The 17203-nt window shown below is 40.7% G+C and overlaps 1 protein-coding gene across 3 annotated transcripts in view; it reads left to right on the top strand.

Annotated features, from left to right (window-relative positions):
* Positions 1-16741, top strand: part of LOC111158703 (TATA-box binding protein) — a 29225-nt gene extending 12484 nt beyond the window's left edge. For all 3 annotated transcript variants that reach the window (XM_022520913.1, XM_022520914.1, XM_022520912.1), the window contains exons 3-8: positions 1740-2155; positions 6499-6586; positions 12490-12581; positions 14058-14225; positions 15190-15284; positions 15993-16741. In XM_022520913.1, the coding sequence (XP_022376621.1) occupies positions 1740-2155; positions 6499-6586; positions 12490-12581; positions 14058-14225; positions 15190-15284; positions 15993-16072 (939 nt within the window). In that variant the 3' untranslated portion in view covers positions 16073-16741. The remainder of the gene's footprint in view (positions 1-1739; positions 2156-6498; positions 6587-12489; positions 12582-14057; positions 14226-15189; positions 15285-15992) is intronic.
* Positions 16742-17203: the final 462 nt, after the last annotated feature.

Raw genomic sequence — 17203 nt, 5'->3', positions numbered from 1 at the left:
GTGGGATTGCTGGGTCATATGGTAAGTGTATGTGTCACTTTACAAGAAAGCGTCAGACCATATTCTAGTTCCACCAGCAGCGTGTGAGAGTCCTGGTGGTTCCACATCCTCACTGACCCCTGAGGCCTTAACTTTTCACCATTCTGGTGGTTGCCTGGTAGTATGTTTTCATGATTTCAGTTTGCATTTTCTTGATGGCTAACAGTCTTGAGCATCTTATCAAGTGCTTATTGGCCCATTACATGCCTTCATTTGTAGAATGTCCTCCTCATCTTTTGCCCATTTGTTTATTGGATTGTTTGTCTATCTTTTATTGAAGTGTAATTGCTCTTCATGTGTTGTGGGTATGGGTTCTTTCTCAGGGGTAGGTACTGTAGATGTTTTCCCTCAGTCTGTGGTGTGGCTTACTTGTTAATTTTCTTAGTGATGTCTTTCAGAGAGGAGAAGCTATTACTTTTTTTTCTGAAGTCCATTTGCGTGTATGTCTGTGGTCCATTGTGTGTTCATTTGTATATGTGATGTAAAGAGGCAGATCTTTAAAAAACCTTAGTCTTTTCAAAGTAACGGAACCTGAATATTTTCTTGCCCGTATTTTCTAGACCTAAGTGTTAGATGCAATGTCTATACTGTTAGGGCTGCAGTACACGGTTGATCCTCCTCTCACATTCTTCCTTCCACTATGTTGGTTAAACAGTTCAATGTAAATATCTTAGACAGTTTTGGTTTGTATTTTGCCAGATAAAGTGGTAGAAGTGGGAAAGGGTTAGGCTGTCTTTTGGATCTTGCACCCATGTGAGAATCTAATGAAGACTATGGGTCCCTTCATGCCAAAATATTGGGTATAGTTTTAAGAGGTCCATGAAGTCACCACAAGCTCTGCAGGCCCTGTGGGCTCCATGGGTTTCGGTGTCTGGTTAGTGCATTGGACTGGATTTAGGAGAACGTAGCTGTGATTGTGGCTTCTTCCACTAGGGAGATCTGTGGTCTCAGGAAAGTCATTTAGCTTTGTCTCCTGGTGTCCGTTTTCTTTTCCTTAATGTGGGAAGAACAGCATCTGTTTCCCCTTTCCCAGAGTTAATAAATGTAACAGTGTCCGCAGAAGTTAAGCATTTGGAAAAATAAATTGATATTGTTCTGATAGACATATTGGATTTTCTCGATTTAAACTTTTTTGGAGAGCAAATGACCCACCTTTTTGTAGAGTATTCGATAATTGTCATTATTGTTGTTAACACTCCAGTGTTTTCTTTGTGTGTGTCATTGTGTTGAACTAGTTAAGAGGCATCTCTAGGGTAAGCACGTAATAATCATCCAGACTTGGACAGATCCCTTGGAAGTGAGCGGGGAACTAGCCAGGCAGTATACTAGGGTAACAGTTTAAACGCAGATGGGGAGTCACTCTAGTTGTTTCCTTTATTCTCTCTAACGGTATTAGAACATTATTATCCTGTGGAAATGCCTGAAGGGCTAAGCATCAGGTTTTCACATGTAGTAAGTCGCAGGGTTGGATTTCACACCTGGGTATGATCCCAAATACTAAGCTTTTACCTACTGCGTTATGGTGAAGAGGAAAGTGATATGTATAAGAACAGCAAATGCCTTTTTACTAAGGCATCATAACCCCATTGATACTCGAAGGCATCTGGCCTCGTACATCTCCCCTCCTCCTCTACTGCACAAGTGCCGGAAACACCCAATCCCAGCTGGCCTGACTGTACTGTTCTCCTGACTTTCCGCAGGGTGCCATGACTCCTGGAATCCCTATCTTCAGTCCGATGATGCCTTATGGCACAGGACTGACTCCACAGCCTATCCAGAACACCAACAGCCTTTCCCTCTTGGAGGAGCAGCAGAGGCAGCAGCAGCAGCAGCAGCAGGCCCAGCAGCAGCAGCAGCAGCAGGCCCAGCAGCAGGCCCAGCAGCAGGCCCAGCAGCAGCAGCAGCAGCAGGCAGTGGCCGCGGTTCAGCAGTCCACCTCCCAGCAGGCCGCCCAGGGGGCCTCGGGCCAGACACCACAGCTCTTCCACTCACAGACTCTTACCACTGCACCCTTGCCGGGCACCACTCCACTGTATCCCTCCCCCATGACCCCCATGACCCCCATTACCCCTGCCACACCAGCCTCTGAGAGCTCGGGGATCGTGCCGCAGCTGCAGTGAGTACTTTCTGTTGTGTCTTCTCCCTTACCCTAGAAGGCTCCCTTGACTGGGTGCTGCTGTTCCTTGTTTTCAGGTGGATTAGTTTGTTGAAGGATGTCCTGCCAGTGGTAATCATAGGCTAACATTTGCTCTCTCTCACATGAGAAAGGGATGCTAAGCTGCCTTCGTGAGTCAGTCCCTTCAGTGAAGGACTTGCATAACATCTTCAGACATTTGGTAGCTTGTGTTCATAATTTTGGGCCAAATACAGAAACAGAAGCTACCCAGTTGTTACAGACCTTTCCCTGTGGCTGATCTGGTGAATCAAGCCTTGTGTCGTGTCCTTCCCTTGTCAAGTTTTCCGTTTCTGGGAAGGGAAGATGAGTTACTTCGTTTTTGTTAGTTCATGGTGATCCTTGTTTGTCTTCATTAGTTATTATGAGGGCTGCATATAACTCTTTGGAAAGCCGTGTCCTTTCCACGAGCTGAGGATGTCTTTTCTTGTCCTGAATGGACTTTTCTACATAAATGAAATGGGTTCTCTATGTAACCGAATTGGGTGTGGGGTAGGTGGGAGTAGGAAAAAAAATTATGAAAAACATATAAATATTTTCATGTATCTGTCAATGAGAAGTATATAGCTTTTGCTTTTGGGAAACTTACTGCCGAACTGAAGGGTCATTTGCAATAACGACATTATCTAGTTTTCTTGTAAGCCATCTCTGGTCATTTTTAGAACTAAGTAATGTTTACTTATGGGTCCTGTTATCCAGATCTTGCCTCGGGTGTTTGACCTGACATAGTTTTAAAAATCAGACACTTTGCATTTTACTGATTTAGAGAGATAATCACTTGTGAATTCACCTTTGTCAACACCACTCCCTGTTGTCGTGCATACTTGTTTGGGTCTTGTGGGCATTTAAGTTTGCACCTCTTGTTTAAATCAAATTATAACTAGTTGTGATGGGGGTATTTGTTTCTTGCCGGCACCTTAAACTTTCTGATACTCTACAGAGCATCTAGTCAGCCACATTACTGAGTTTCCTTATCAGCTAAGAGCCCTTCTGGGTGGGAATTCAATGGCTTCTAAATCTTAGAGGCTTATGAAGAATTGGGGTAAATAATTAATGAATATATAAGAATATGTTTTTAAGGGGAGCCTGGCTGGCTCAGTTGGAAGAACATGTGACTCTTGACCTCAGGGTTGTGAGTTTGAGCCTGTGTTGGGTATAGAGATTATTTAAATAAATAAACTTAGAAAAGAAAAGAAAGGAAAGGATTCTGAGGGGGATGGTAAAGCAGGAGAAAAGCCCTGGACCACATGGCTTTGGGGAATTCTTGCAGACACTTAAAGAAGAACTAACACCAATCCTTCCCAAACTTCTCCAAAAAAATTGAGGAGGGAGTGCCTCCTAACTCATTCAGTGAATCCAGCACTGTGCTGACACCAAAGCCAAAGACACTGTAAAAAAAAAAAATCTACAGACGAGTATCTCCATGATCATTGATGGAGAAGTCCTCAACAAAATGCTAGGAAACATCATTAAGCAGCGTATTATATACACCATGAGCAAGTGGGATTTTTATTCTTAGAATGCAAGGGTGGGTCAGCATACAAAAATCAACCAGTGTAATACTCCAGAACAATGAAATGAAGAAAAGTGATCATCTCAGTTGATGCAGAAAAAGAACGGACAAAATTCAACGTCCTTTCATGATAAGAACAGTCAACAAAATAGGAAAAGATGGAAACTATCTTAACTTAGTAAAATCCATATGTAAAAAGTCACAGCAAGCCTAATACTCAATGTTGAAAGACTTAATGCTTTTCTTGTAAGATCAGGAATAAGGCACTTATATTCAGCAGATTACTGGAAGTTCTAGTCGGAGCAGTCCTAAGAAATGCAAGGCATCCAGAGTAGAAAGGAAGGAGTAAAGTTATCTTTTTGCAGATGTTATGATCTTACACATAGAAAATCATAAAGATTCCACAAAAAAGTATTCGATATAATAAGTGAATTTATTGAGAAAAGTGGCAAGATACAGAGTTAACACTCAAGAGTCAGCTGCATTTCTGTACACAGTGAGCAATATAAAAAGGAAATTAATCAATTCCATGAACAACATGATCAAAAAGAAGAAAATACTCAGGGATTAGGTTAACCAAGGATGTGAAAGACCTATGATGAGAACTATAAAACATTGCTGAATTAAGACCTGAATAAGTGGGAAGACATCTCATGTTCATAGATTGGAAGATTTTATATTGTCAAAAGCTTAATATTACCCAAAATAATCTATGTATTCAAGTGCTGTCCCTATCAAAATCCCAATGATATTTTTTGCAGAAATAGAAAAACTCAGGCTGAAATTCATATGGAATCCCAAGGGACCCTGAATAACCAAAACAATGCTGAAAAAGAAGAACAGCCTGGAACGCTGACGCTTCCTGATTTCAGAACTTACCACAAAGTTACAGTGATCAAAACAGCATGGTATTGGCATAGACACAGACATTTAGACCAATGCAGTAGAACAGAGAACCCAGAAATAACCCTTGCATATATGGTCAAATGGTTTTTGTCAAGGGTGCCAAGACTGTTCAATAGAGAAGATAGTCTTTGCAACAAATGGTGCTGGGACAACTGGATATCCACATGCACAAGAATGAAGTTGGGCCCTTAACTAACACCACATTCAAAAACTAACTCGAAATGGCCTTTCTGGCGGCAACCTCCCCATAAGAACATGCCTGTCATGACGGACCTCCTTTACTCGACCCCAGAAGAGGAGAAGAGGAAGTACAAGAAGAAGTGCCTGGTGCAGAGCCCCAGCTCCTACTTCATGGACATGAAGTACCTGGGATGCTACAGAATCACCGCTGTCTTTAGTCACCCGTAAATGGTAGCTTTGTGTGTCAGCTGCTCCACTGTCCTCTGTCAGCCCACAGGAGGAAAAGCCTTCCTTTAGGCGGAAGCAGCTCTAAAAGCACCATGAATCAAGATGACAGGATCTTGGATATAAAAAACAAACAAAAAAACTAAAAGTAGATCAAAGACTTCAGTGTAAGACTCAGAACAATAAAACTCTGAAGAAAACGTAGGACAAAGGCTTCATGACATTGGATTTGGCAGTATTTTCTTGGATGTGACTCCAAAGGCAGAGATAACAACAGAAAAAAATAGATAAATTGGACTGCATGAAAATTTTGAACACTTGTGTATCAAAAGACACTGTTCACAGAGTAAAAATGCAAACCACAAGGTGGGAGAAAATGCTTGCAAATTGTGTATCTGATAATGATTATTATCCAGATATTTAGAGAACTAAAAACCCAACAACAAAAAACCATAGAGCCTGATTGCAAAATGGGCAAAGGACTGGAATAAACATTTCTCCAAAGAAAATTCGTGAATGGCCAATAAGCACATGAAAGGGTGCTTGAGGTCGCTAAACATTGTTTATGTAAATGCAGATCAAAACTGCAGTGAGATACCACCTCCTACCCGTTAGGATGGCTACTGTCAAAAACAACATAGCAAGTGTTGGGGATATGGAGAAGTTTGACCCTTATGCACTGCTGTTGGTTAAAAAAAAAGAAAAAATAAGAATACGTGTAGCAGTTGTATGACTTAATTTGTGGTAGATGCCCCACTACCTGCTTGATTCCGTTTGTAAGGAGAGAAATGTCAAAGGTAGGTGTGCATATAAAGTTGATTGGAAGGAAACAGATGATGTAGAAATGAAAACATTCATTGGATTGATCATTCTAATTGCTCTTAACAATTGTGTATTAAGGTACCCAGCTGTCCTCTTACCCAACCAAATTGTAAGCCATCAGGTTTTCAGAGTATTGCATTTTGACAGGACAGGAAAAGAATCAAAAGCAGCAATGAGCTAGAAACAACTGGAGGTGCATTTGCCGTCTGGAATCAGTATTCACGGGATGGTGATGCTCCTCCTCAGCGCATGATGGTTTAAGGGCAATTAGTTTCATTCAAAGGGCTCATCAGGGCTTCATTCAGAAGGCTAAGGCATGGCTCTAGGGATAGATGAGCGCAAATCCTGACTTACCTGGCACAAGGTAACTGCCCCATTTAAGCCTCTGCGTCTTCCTCTGAAAATGTGAGTATTAATAGTTACTACTTGCTAGTGCATTGTAAGTATTAAGTGGGTAACTATGTAAGATGCTGACCGTGGTGTGTGGTAAACACTTAATAAATGTCAACAATTTAAAGAAATACACTTAATATAATTAAATTTGTTGTAGTAAAAGAATCAGATTTCTAGATAATTATCTAACATCTCAACCTGTAAAAGTTAAATAAATGATCATGTTTTCTTTTCAAATTTCTTGCAGAAATATCGTATCCACCGTGAATCTTGGCTGTAAGCTTGACCTAAAGACCATTGCACTTCGTGCCCGAAATGCTGAATATAATCCCAAGGTCAGAGCGATTTTAATGTATTTTAAACTGTAATAATACAGGAATTTACTGTTAAAGGTCCCTAGTCCAAAATGTTTGTGTTATGCCTATGTTTGTTGGTACCAACAAAATGAGGAATTATAGCAAAATGCGTATTTTTTAAAATTTTTTTATTGAAGAGCCACCATGTGAGAGACCCTAGAGTAATAGCAGTCTACATGTTAAACTACTAAAATTTGTTTACGTGTTATGATGGGGATCCCGTGACATTAAAGAACAAAATATGTAGTGTGATTGCATTTATGTTTTGAGATCTGTGTAGAATGGAATGATAGGCTTTCTGGAATCTACTTCAAAATAATCCAGTTGGAGAATTGGGGAAGGGCATTTGGATGAAACAGGGTTGGCCAGAAGTTAATAATTTTCAGAATTGGATGGTAAGTACAAGGGAGTTCATTACATTTTTCTAAATTTGTATAACTTTTAAACTTTTTATAGTAAAAAGATTGTGGGATAACATACCTATAAGATTTTTGTTGTTAAGGTAGCAGCCTGAGTACATGGTAAGACTCTGCATTAGTAGATAAGCTGTTTTTTTGTTTTTTGTTATTTTAAATAGTACAGGGGCGCCTGGGTGGCTCAGTGGGTTAAAGCCTCTGCCTTCGGCTCAGGTCATGATCCCAGGGTCCTGGGATCGGGCCCCGCATCGGGCTCTCTGCTCAGCGGGGAGCCTGCTTCCTCCTCTCTCTCTGCTGCCTGCCTCTCTGCCTACTTGTGATCTCTGTCTGTCAAATAAATAAATAAAATCTTAAAAAAAAAATAGTACCTATTTGCATTCACAGACGAGTGGACATTCTTTGAGGACCAGAGCAGACAGGTGAGGTGTTTGAATGTGGAAGATGATCAGATTGAAGGCTTCTGGGACAGGGCCCAGCAGAACACAGTTCCCCCAAAGTTGAGAACATCTATTCTTAGCATGCTATTTACTTTCTTACCTGGGAAGCTGGTATTAGATTTATTTTGTCAAAGAGTAAGGTTTTATATAAGAAAAAGAAAAGTAGGCAGAAAGAAAAACTTGAGAATTTAACTGAATTATATGTGGCTGTGTAATGTGTGTCATTGTCTGGTTTGTGCCTCTCGTTTTTGCCAGGTGAGCACCATTTCCTTTACTGATGTCTCCCGTGTTCCCGCTTTGGTTAAATTCCCAGTCTGGGTTGCCTGTGAGGCTTTTACTCTTTGTCTCATGTGGCATTATTTGAACGTCACCTTGAAAAGAGTGGCCAAGTGGCAGCCTTCGAGCACCTGGATACTTGACAGTGGAAGAGTAGTAAAGGATAAGAAGCATCTTAAGTCTTCTAAGAAATAAATGGATTTCACTTCATATATCCAGGTTTTGTTTTGTTTGTTTTGTTTTAGTTTTCTGATGCCTAACCGAAGAATTACCTCCCAAGGATCAGTTGGGTCAGTTTTAGGAACGAAGTCTTTTTATCTCAAGTGATTGATTGTTCTGCGTCCCCCCGCCCACCCCCAGTATTTATCCACTTACTAGCAGTTGTACCAGTACTTCCTGGCTGGCCGGTAAATAGTTGAGGACAGTGTCATTAGCCGGCTCTGTTTTAGCCCATGAATTTGTGATTGTTGGGGCAGTGGTTTCATGTGTTTTTGAGCCACAATCCAGGAACTCCTGTCTTAGTTCAGGAACTCCGCAGACAGGGTAGAAATCTCATACACAAAGTGAAATCATGTTCTCATACCGTTTTGGAAACAGCACAGAATGATGAAAACCAAGGGGAAGAAGTGAGAGAAAGAAAAGGCAGTAAATACACAAAGTCTGTTGTGCTGTCCTTGGTTCAGAGAGGTCTTGGGAGGAAGCTGTATTTTCGGGAGTCATCACTTTCTGGAGGCCTTTGAGTAGATTTGGGGTTAGTGTTCAGGCAGAACCCACAGTCATTTGGATTCTGAGTACATGCAAGCTGGGGCAGGTGTCCATGCTTCTAATCCTGATGCTTGAGAAGTGTTTCAGGGAGGAGAGCCTGAAACGCTTTCATCTAGGCAGTTTGAAGCCGACTTCCCCCGATGTCTCTTTCGTGTCTCCGTCTGCTCCCTGTGTGCGGTGAGGTTTCCTCTGGAAGTGTAGCTGACCCAGAGCGGGTACATGACTCTCTATATGACATTGGTTTGACCAGTAGAGGTTTCCCGTGCTATCCAGAAGTTTGCATTAAGTCCCTTTGCTTTTATGAAAGATGTACCTTAGTACCTGTTTTTGCTAACAGAAAGACATCTGAGGAGAATTTTTGTTTTTACAAAACGGTAATTGTTTCCTCACTTTACTCCATTTCAGCTTACAAAAGGCTTCACAGGAATACTCCACTTTCCAGTAGCAGAGGAGGCCTGTGCTTGACAAGACCAACAGAGAGAAAATTAGTGGACCGTTAGTGGGGGCCAGGCCAGTTTTCCTAGGTCTTTCAGGAACAGCGTCATAGGATAAGAACTTGGGGGGACTTTGAGGTGTAACTCACCTTGTCATTAGGGCTGAGACTTTAGGCCAAAGAAAATAAAACTTTTTGGAAATGTGGACTGTTTTAGCCTTGGCCTTTTAACAAAGGAAAGCTTCAGTCAGTGGGAGAACTACGTACACACTATGATTAAGCGTATCTGAAGTTTTTGGTTTGGCTACTAGATCACATCTAAGTGAGAGTTCAGAGTTTTGCCCTCTATAACAGTTTTTCTTGGCTTGTGAAGTATCCTTGTGAACTTCTCAAGTTAAGTAGCCTCACCAATATGTTTGTAAAGTTTGAATCAATGTACATATTTGTCTCTGTCTTCTTGGTGGCTTTTTGTTTGTATGCATACATGTGTGTGCTACGTGCCTAAGTATCAAAATTTGAAGATGATTTTGAGTGGAACCAAGCCATTTTGAGATATTTAAATAAAACAGAGAAATACAATGACTAAGTTTCTGCCTCCCTTCTCAACTTGAAAATCTATATATTATTGTGTTGTCAGTGGTGGCTAACCCTAGTAAGAACTGCTGTTTGATAAGTTAGCGACGCCTCTTTCCCTAGAGTACGGTGTACTCTTAAAATTGATATTTCCTTCAGAAGTCTGATTTTTCTAATAAGTCACTAATTTATGTTTAATGTTTTAATTGGAGATATCCAGAGAAGATAGAAAACTCTTATTTTGCTCATGACATAAACCTAGATCTTATTAACTATTAATATTTACTCATGAACCTCTAGTAAGACAATTATTTTAGTAGAAAGAGCTGTTGTAACTGTATTTTATAATAATATTTAGAAGTTAAACTATATCAGTATAAAGTATACCTTGATTATGTTAAATATATGAATCATTACTTAATGACTCATTTTAGGGTGTATCCCCAGAGCAAAACAGTCAGAATGAGGCAGGTTTAGATATATTTTGATAGTTTATGAAAATAGTTTATTTTTCTTTTTTAAGGGAAGGGAAGTAAGTAGCTGGGTTTAGAGTCGAGCATTGTTTCACAGTTACATAGGAAGCAGACAAAGCCATACAGAAGTGTAGGGGAATGTTTGTCAGTGATAGCAGATAGCTAAGTTGGATGAGCTGTGGGTTGAGAAAAATGTTAAGTAATGATCTTGGAGCAAGTGTCTAAATCTCTAAAATATAACCTTGCCTTTTATATACAAGTGAGGAAGATGCAGCTTAGGTAGAAAGGTCCAAAATAAAAATTGCTGTCACAACTGGCTAAGAACAAAAATGGCTCATTTAACTGTTGAGACTTTGGTCAGCTTGGTTGAGCTAATTAAAATATGGAGAATATCAAATATGGCCTGTTGTTTCAGAGCCCCTTTTTATGGTATGAGAATAAACCTTTACGGTTACCTAATGGCCATTTAGGAAACCACAAAGATACTTGGATCCAAGAAGAAGAAGAAAAAGTTCTTCTTCTTCTTTTTTTTTTTTTAATACTTAGAGTAAGAATCTAAGGAGAAAAAGGAAAAGTCAGAACTGTTTAGCTTTTTTCATCATTTAAACCATTTTACCTTTTACTTTGAAATGTAATATCAGCATATTAAGTAAAATACATAATGTTGAATTTGTGATATTAAAAACTGTAACAATTTCCTTAGTAAGAAGGTACAATATATACTTATTACCTGTTGTGTCTGGTATAGTCTTTACCATTTATATTAGTTACTACTTTTAGCCAAAGCAATCAAGTGTTGTTGCTTACGGATGCAAGGAAAATTAGAAGGTAGATGACCAAGAAATGTCTTGCTGTCTCTCCATCAGAGCACGATATATATTCGTTCTCTAATTGTTTAAAATGGTAAACATGTATATCAACATTATCCTTCCACCAAGAAAGTGAATGGTTATTATATCGAATATTAAAAAGAAAGTAAATACCATAAAAACTTTATTGACCAGTGTTTTTATCTTTATCTTAAGAAATTATCTAAATATTAAAAATTTTTTAAGTATTTGTCCAAGATCCCAGGGTAACTAACATCTGGAAGTAACTGTTTATCCATCGTGGCAAGCCTGTATCATGTGTAGCATTAGAATAATTAATCTTTTATCATTTTATTTACTTTGAATATGTAATTTTACAGTTTTATAGTCTCCAGTGAATTGATACTGTTTGATCAAGAAAACCAGTAGAGGGAATTTAAGAAGTGCTAAATGATGAGGCTTTTCCTGGGACTTGTATAAACTAGAATATAGTGCTAGTATTTTTGCATGATGGTGAAATCTGAGGGAGGACCACAGGTTTTTTTTTTTTTTTTTTTTTAAGATTTTATTTATTTATTTGGCAGAGAGAGATCACAAGCAGGCAGAGAGGCAGGCAGAGAGAGAGAGAGAGAGGAGGAAGCAGGCTCCCCGCTGAGCAGAGAGCGGGACTCGATCCCAGGACCCTGAGATCATGACCTGAGCCAAAGGCAGAGGCTTAACCCACTGAGCCACCCAGGCGCCCCAGGGGACCACAGTTTTAAACTAAAATTGCTAAAGCCGTCTAATTTGTTGAAGAGTCATCTTGATTAGAAATGAATTTTTCTTTACCAGATATTAAAATTTTTAGTTATTTGAAAGCTATTTTTTGCTTTTTATCATGTAAGCTAGTATTGTAGGCCATTAATTCAATCCATGGCTGAAGTATGTTCCCCTTGAGTTATAATGTTAGCAATAAAAACATTGTTAAAACTTAAAAAGTAGAAATAAAGATAAAAACTTTGATTTTTTTCTTAATTTGGAATTTTGTAAGTGTTAATACTTTAATACTGTTTCAAAAGCCAGTTGGAAACAGAAGGTCATTTCAGTACATCTTGGTATGTTTGTAATCTAATTTTATTCCCACTCTGGAGGTAGAGAAGGTTTATCAGTCTACCTGCCAAAAAAATCATTAATAAAACAGAGAAGTTACAATTCTAGAGGCTAGCAAATACAAGGTAGGAAGAAGTACTGGTATTTATTAAGGATGTAATAAAGTAAAACGTTTTGCAAATATTACTTCTTTTCTTTAATTGGGGGTGTAGAGCGAGAGGGAGAGAACAGTTCCCAGGCAGGCTCCACGCCCAGCCCGAAGCCTGACTTGGGGCTCTGTCCCACAACCCCCCTGAGATTACTACCTGAGCTGAAACTAAGAGCTGGTTGCTTTACTGCCTGCGTCACAGGCACCCCACAAATGCTACTTCTTGTTGGGATGTCTGTGAAAGAATGCGCAGACCTTGGCTCGCCTTACTTAGTAGTCACCGTTCATTCTGCTCCCTGTGCAAAAAGCATGCGTGATGCTGTGAGGGAAGCCTGTGTGGGAACACGTGTCAGACCTTACGAGAACTCCGTCTGTGACTCTGTATGTGTATTTGTCATTGTTCTTCTAAAGGAAATCAGCAGTTGGGCATGACCTCATTGACGGTTGTCTCTGACCCTTTTAGCGATTTGCTGCTGTAATCATGAGAATAAGAGAGCCCCGAACCACTGCACTGATATTCAGTTCTGGGAAGATGGTGTGCACAGGAGCCAAGAGGTAGGGTTAAGGAGTTCCTTCTCCTGGTCATATGTTACCATGATTATCCAGTTGCATTTTATGTATATTTGATAAAATGTAACATCCAAGCTATGACTAAGGATTCCTGTACGTGAAAAATTTTATATATAGCACAGATTCATCCCCAAGTGAAAAAAAAAATGGGTCAGGAACCACAAAATCTCAGAGCTGATGCTGTGAGGGAGTCCAGATGGGCTGGGTCCTGGCAGCGGGACAGCCCCTTGTGCGTTGGCCACAGAGCCCTGCTGCCCCTTGTTACAGGCCGTCGGCCTCAGGAGGGTGGGGTTGTGCGGGTCCTAACGAGTGTCCCCTTTCCGGACAAGCGTTGTTGCCTGTGCTCTTCACCTGTCCGGAGTGATCCTGTCTGGGAAGGTTAATGCTTTGGGCCTTGACTCTAAGCCTTATGGAGCAGATGCCGTGTAACTGGTGGAAGGCAGTGGTTGGGGGAGGAGTAGATACAACAGCTTCGTAAAGCTTGAGCAAATGAAGTAAACTAAACTTCTGAAGTAAAAGATAATTCCTGTGCCTTGGAGTTGTCCACACGCAGAGGGGACTGTGGATGCCTTTGCTTATTTGGTGAAGGGAAGGCTGCTGCTGCGGATGTTGTAGTTCCTGGTCTCTGAGTTTTTTCAGAAGCCAAGATGCGGGTCTATCCCTCGCTTTCACGGAAGTCTTCAATTAGGAGACTTGTTTCCCCTGGATGGAGCTTCGAAAACTTCTGGTTTATCAATCAATTCTAGGCAGTTTTTCTTTCCCAGACATGCTTTTCATGTGCACTGTTCAGCCTTCTTTATCCCCTTGCTACATGCTGAATAGTGTGTGTCTAGTTTATTTTAGTGAAATCGGAAACTGCAAATTTATTTTCCTCAAGGAAAAAAAAAGCATTGCATATATGTGTGCTGAATTTTTGTCATTCCTGTGACCCCTGCACTTGAGGGTCTTTTGCTCATAATGGTGTTACTGCTTTTATTTTGCTTTTCTTACGTAAGCTCTCTATTACTAAGCCGTAGTTTTATCCAACTGATGAGTAGTAAGAATGGATAATGAGAGGTTTGACATAAAAGAGGATAGAATTAGTGTATGCAGTCGTCACGTACAAATTGCATCAGAGATGAGGATTTCCTGTCAGAATGAAGTTGTTAATTTTCATCTCAGGGTTGTGGGGTAAAATATAGGAATATTAATGATAGTGGTGGAGATGTGATGCTCTACTTTTATAAAACCTGGGCGTATCAGTAATTTGGTGTAAGCCTGCAATTTTCTGTCAAGGACATAGGAGTACTTTATAATAAAATAGTTAATGTCTTCTGTTATTTTCTCTTACTGGGGGAGGGTGCCGTTTTTCACTTTATTAAAAAATAAGCTTTTCTAGTTTGGACTTTTTATCAGTTATTCATGTAAGTAATTATTTTTTGTGGCTTTGACTAGGACTATCTCACTTCTTCCTTTCCCTAGTGAAGAACAGTCCAGACTAGCAGCGAGGAAATATGCCAGAGTTGTACAGAAGTTAGGTTTTCCAGCCAAGTTCTTGGACTTCAAGATTCAGAACATGGTGGGGAGCTGTGATGTGAAGTTCCCGATAAGGCTAGAAGGCCTCGTGCTGACCCACCAGCAGTTTAGCAGGTGAGCCTGAAACGTACTGCCTGTGGCAGCAGTCCGTTCGTAATCTGTGTAAACACTGTTCACGGTAAAACGCGCAGCACAGACAGTACGTAAGCGCAAATGATGTAGTGACAAATGTATTTAATGTTGAGGTTTTTTCCTTATGTCTTGGAAAATGTGTTATTCTCACTATTCTCCTGCTTCCCGTTTCACTTATTAACATCTATTATTCTCCTTGACTGGGATGAAATTGATTCCCTGTTATTTTATTGCTCAATCAATGCATTTGAAATGCATTAATTAAATCTGTAATCTCTTCTGTCAATTTTTATCCCCAGTTTTTTTTTATTTCTTCTGCTGAACATTATATGAGCTCTACCAGCAAAGTGTACACTTGAGTGAAATGAATATTCTTTCCTCTTATTTTCCCTGCCACTTACAAGGCCACTGCCCACCTTTCCAGCCTCTCTGCTCCCTGCGCCCCTCAGACTCGCCCTGCTCCTCTTGGACAGAGGCTTTTGTTTATCAGTTTTATACCTGGCACCCTCTTGTTGCACTTTCCACCTAGGAAACGTCTCACATTTCAGATGTCCTCCCAAGTGTACCTTCCTCAGGGAAGCCTGTTCTGCATTTCCACTAGGTTAATCACACGTTATAACTGGTTCAGTCTGTCTGAACTGGGAAAATGAGGCTGCTGGGGTTCGAATCCGACATGCCACTCATGACCCTTGGTAAGGTAGACACTGCAGAGCATAAAACTGAAGGTTTCATTTTCACTTACATCAGAAAATCCAGACTCATTAGAGTTAGGTCTTCAAGTGCTGATGACAGATTGCCCTTACTGCCCTTAAGTTCTCTCTCCTTTGGGTTCACCTCCCAGTGAGTTTGTGGCTTAGTCAGTATTTTCCCTGTGCTGGTCCTCATTTTGCCCTAAAGCACGGACAGCTTTTAATTTCTAAACTGTTTTTTGCCATTTTCCTCCTAGTTACGAGCCAGAGTTATTTCCTGGTTTAATCTACAGAATGATCAAACCCAGAATTGTTCTTCTTATTTTTGTTTCTGGAAAAGTTGTATTAACAGGTAAGTTGTAACAGAAAGTAGTGTCTGAAGGTTTGAAAGAATTTCAAGAACAGCATTTTCTCAGTGCTGAGAAGAAGTTTCACAGATTGGGGACAGGTGGCTAGCAAGTGGTACAGACGGATGCCTTTGCCCCTTTGTTCTCCTCCACCCTAACAGTCTGATGAGAAACATATCCGCCAGGGCAAGGGAGAGCAGGGAAAGTAGACCACAGCAAGACCTGTAGTGGGGAGAGCAGGGAAGGTAGCCATTACATCGGTTAAGAGATGACATTTTAAGTTGGAAACCCTCCAGTAGAACTTTGAGATTCATCAGCAATGCCATTTGGAGACAACAGGCGAAGGTTCAGGAGAGTTTGCTTGAAGGCAGCAAATGGGAGAATAAGGCTTGGTCATTCCTTCTGCGCGCTTGGGTCACAAGCTGCTCAGGTCACGTGCTGATGCAGGGACTGACACTGGTCACATGTGAACTGCTGAAGGAAGCTGCAGCCATCCAGGGCACAGTTTTTAACAGTTTTAAAAATCCATTTTAGGAATACAATACTCTAGAAACAAAAACAGCCTTGTGACAAGGGATTCCCTCATGAATGTTTTAGTGTCTGTGTCTAACTGGTAATGGAGAGAATTGTGCTTGTAGTTTTAAAGTAATTTTACCTCTTTAACGTGTTAAGAAAAGCTTTTTCCGACTCTCTTCTCCAACTTGTCTTCATAGGTGCTAAAGTCAGAGCGGAAATTTATGAAGCATTTGAAAATATCTACCCTATTCTAAAGGGTTTCAGGAAGACGACATAATGGCTGTTATGTACTCCTGCCTCTGCACCCACTTGTTTTTAAAACAAATCCGTTTGGTACATGTAAATGGTGGTGTTGCGGACGGCCCCGGTTTGGTAAGGTGATGTTCTGTGGGTGGCAGCACCGTGAAGCCCTCCAGCACGCGTTCCTGGCGGGGTTGCCGAGAAGCGGTCTCCCTTCTGCAGAGAGAACGCCGCAGCGTTCTGTAAGTTGCTCGTACTGTGCTGCTGTTGGGCAGCGCTGCCCGTTTATTTATATGTAGATTTTAACACGCGCCGCTGTCAGCACGTTGGTTTGAGGCACAAAACTTCCAGTGTTAGAGCCACCACTTCTGCAATTGATTGGACTTTTTCTTTTGTTTAATTTCCTCCCCATAAACCACAGTTTTTATATTTCTACCAGAAAAGTAAAAATCTTTTTTAAAAGTGTTGTTTTTCTAATTCGTGACTCCTAGGGGTTATTTTTGTGCCAGACACATTCCGCCTTCTCAGTATTGCAGGCCAGAGGAGCCGCGTTAGCGCGGACGGCTGCGCGCATCTCTCTTCCTTCAGAGTGCTCTGTACAATAAATGCTGTTTATAAGAGTGTTCGATTGATGTCATAAATGATACCTTGTAAGATTTGTGTGATCATACTGTTCAAGTTGTATTTTAGATATAATTGCCTGAAACCATTTCAGTGTGTGCGTGCTTGTTTCGATGAACATTTCATGGTGTGTCCAGTGATAATGGATGAGCGACCTGAAAATTTAAGATTGCTCACGAAACATGGGTTTCTTATGTTCCATATATCGAGCACCTCCTGTTTCCCAGATACATTCATTGCCTGTAATTCTCACAAAACCTGTAATTTGGTTTTGTCCTCTTTCTCAGGTGAGCAAATGCTGGCCTCGGCTGTGGTATTTGCCCCTCGGCCAGAGAGTCCTTCAGTATGAAAGCTGGGCTCTGTGTACAGCCTGGTGAGGTGTTTTTCTCATGAATATTACCTGGAAATTTGTAAGTTCTTGGGTTTTATTGTTTGGGTTAATTTGTCACAGTGTACTTTCAAGCAGTTCAGAGGCATGCAGTCAGAAAGGAGGAGTTCTTTCCTTCTCTCCCTTTTGCTTATTTAGTTCCCCAGGTATCTCCCAAGC

This window comes from Enhydra lutris, unplaced genomic scaffold (genome assembly GCF_002288905.1).
Source record: "Enhydra lutris kenyoni isolate GAN:26980312 unplaced genomic scaffold, ASM228890v2 scaffoldscaffold62, whole genome shotgun sequence".
Taxonomy (NCBI): Eukaryota; Metazoa; Chordata; class Mammalia; order Carnivora; family Mustelidae; genus Enhydra; species Enhydra lutris.
This window is presented reverse-complemented; position numbering and strand designations above follow the sequence as displayed.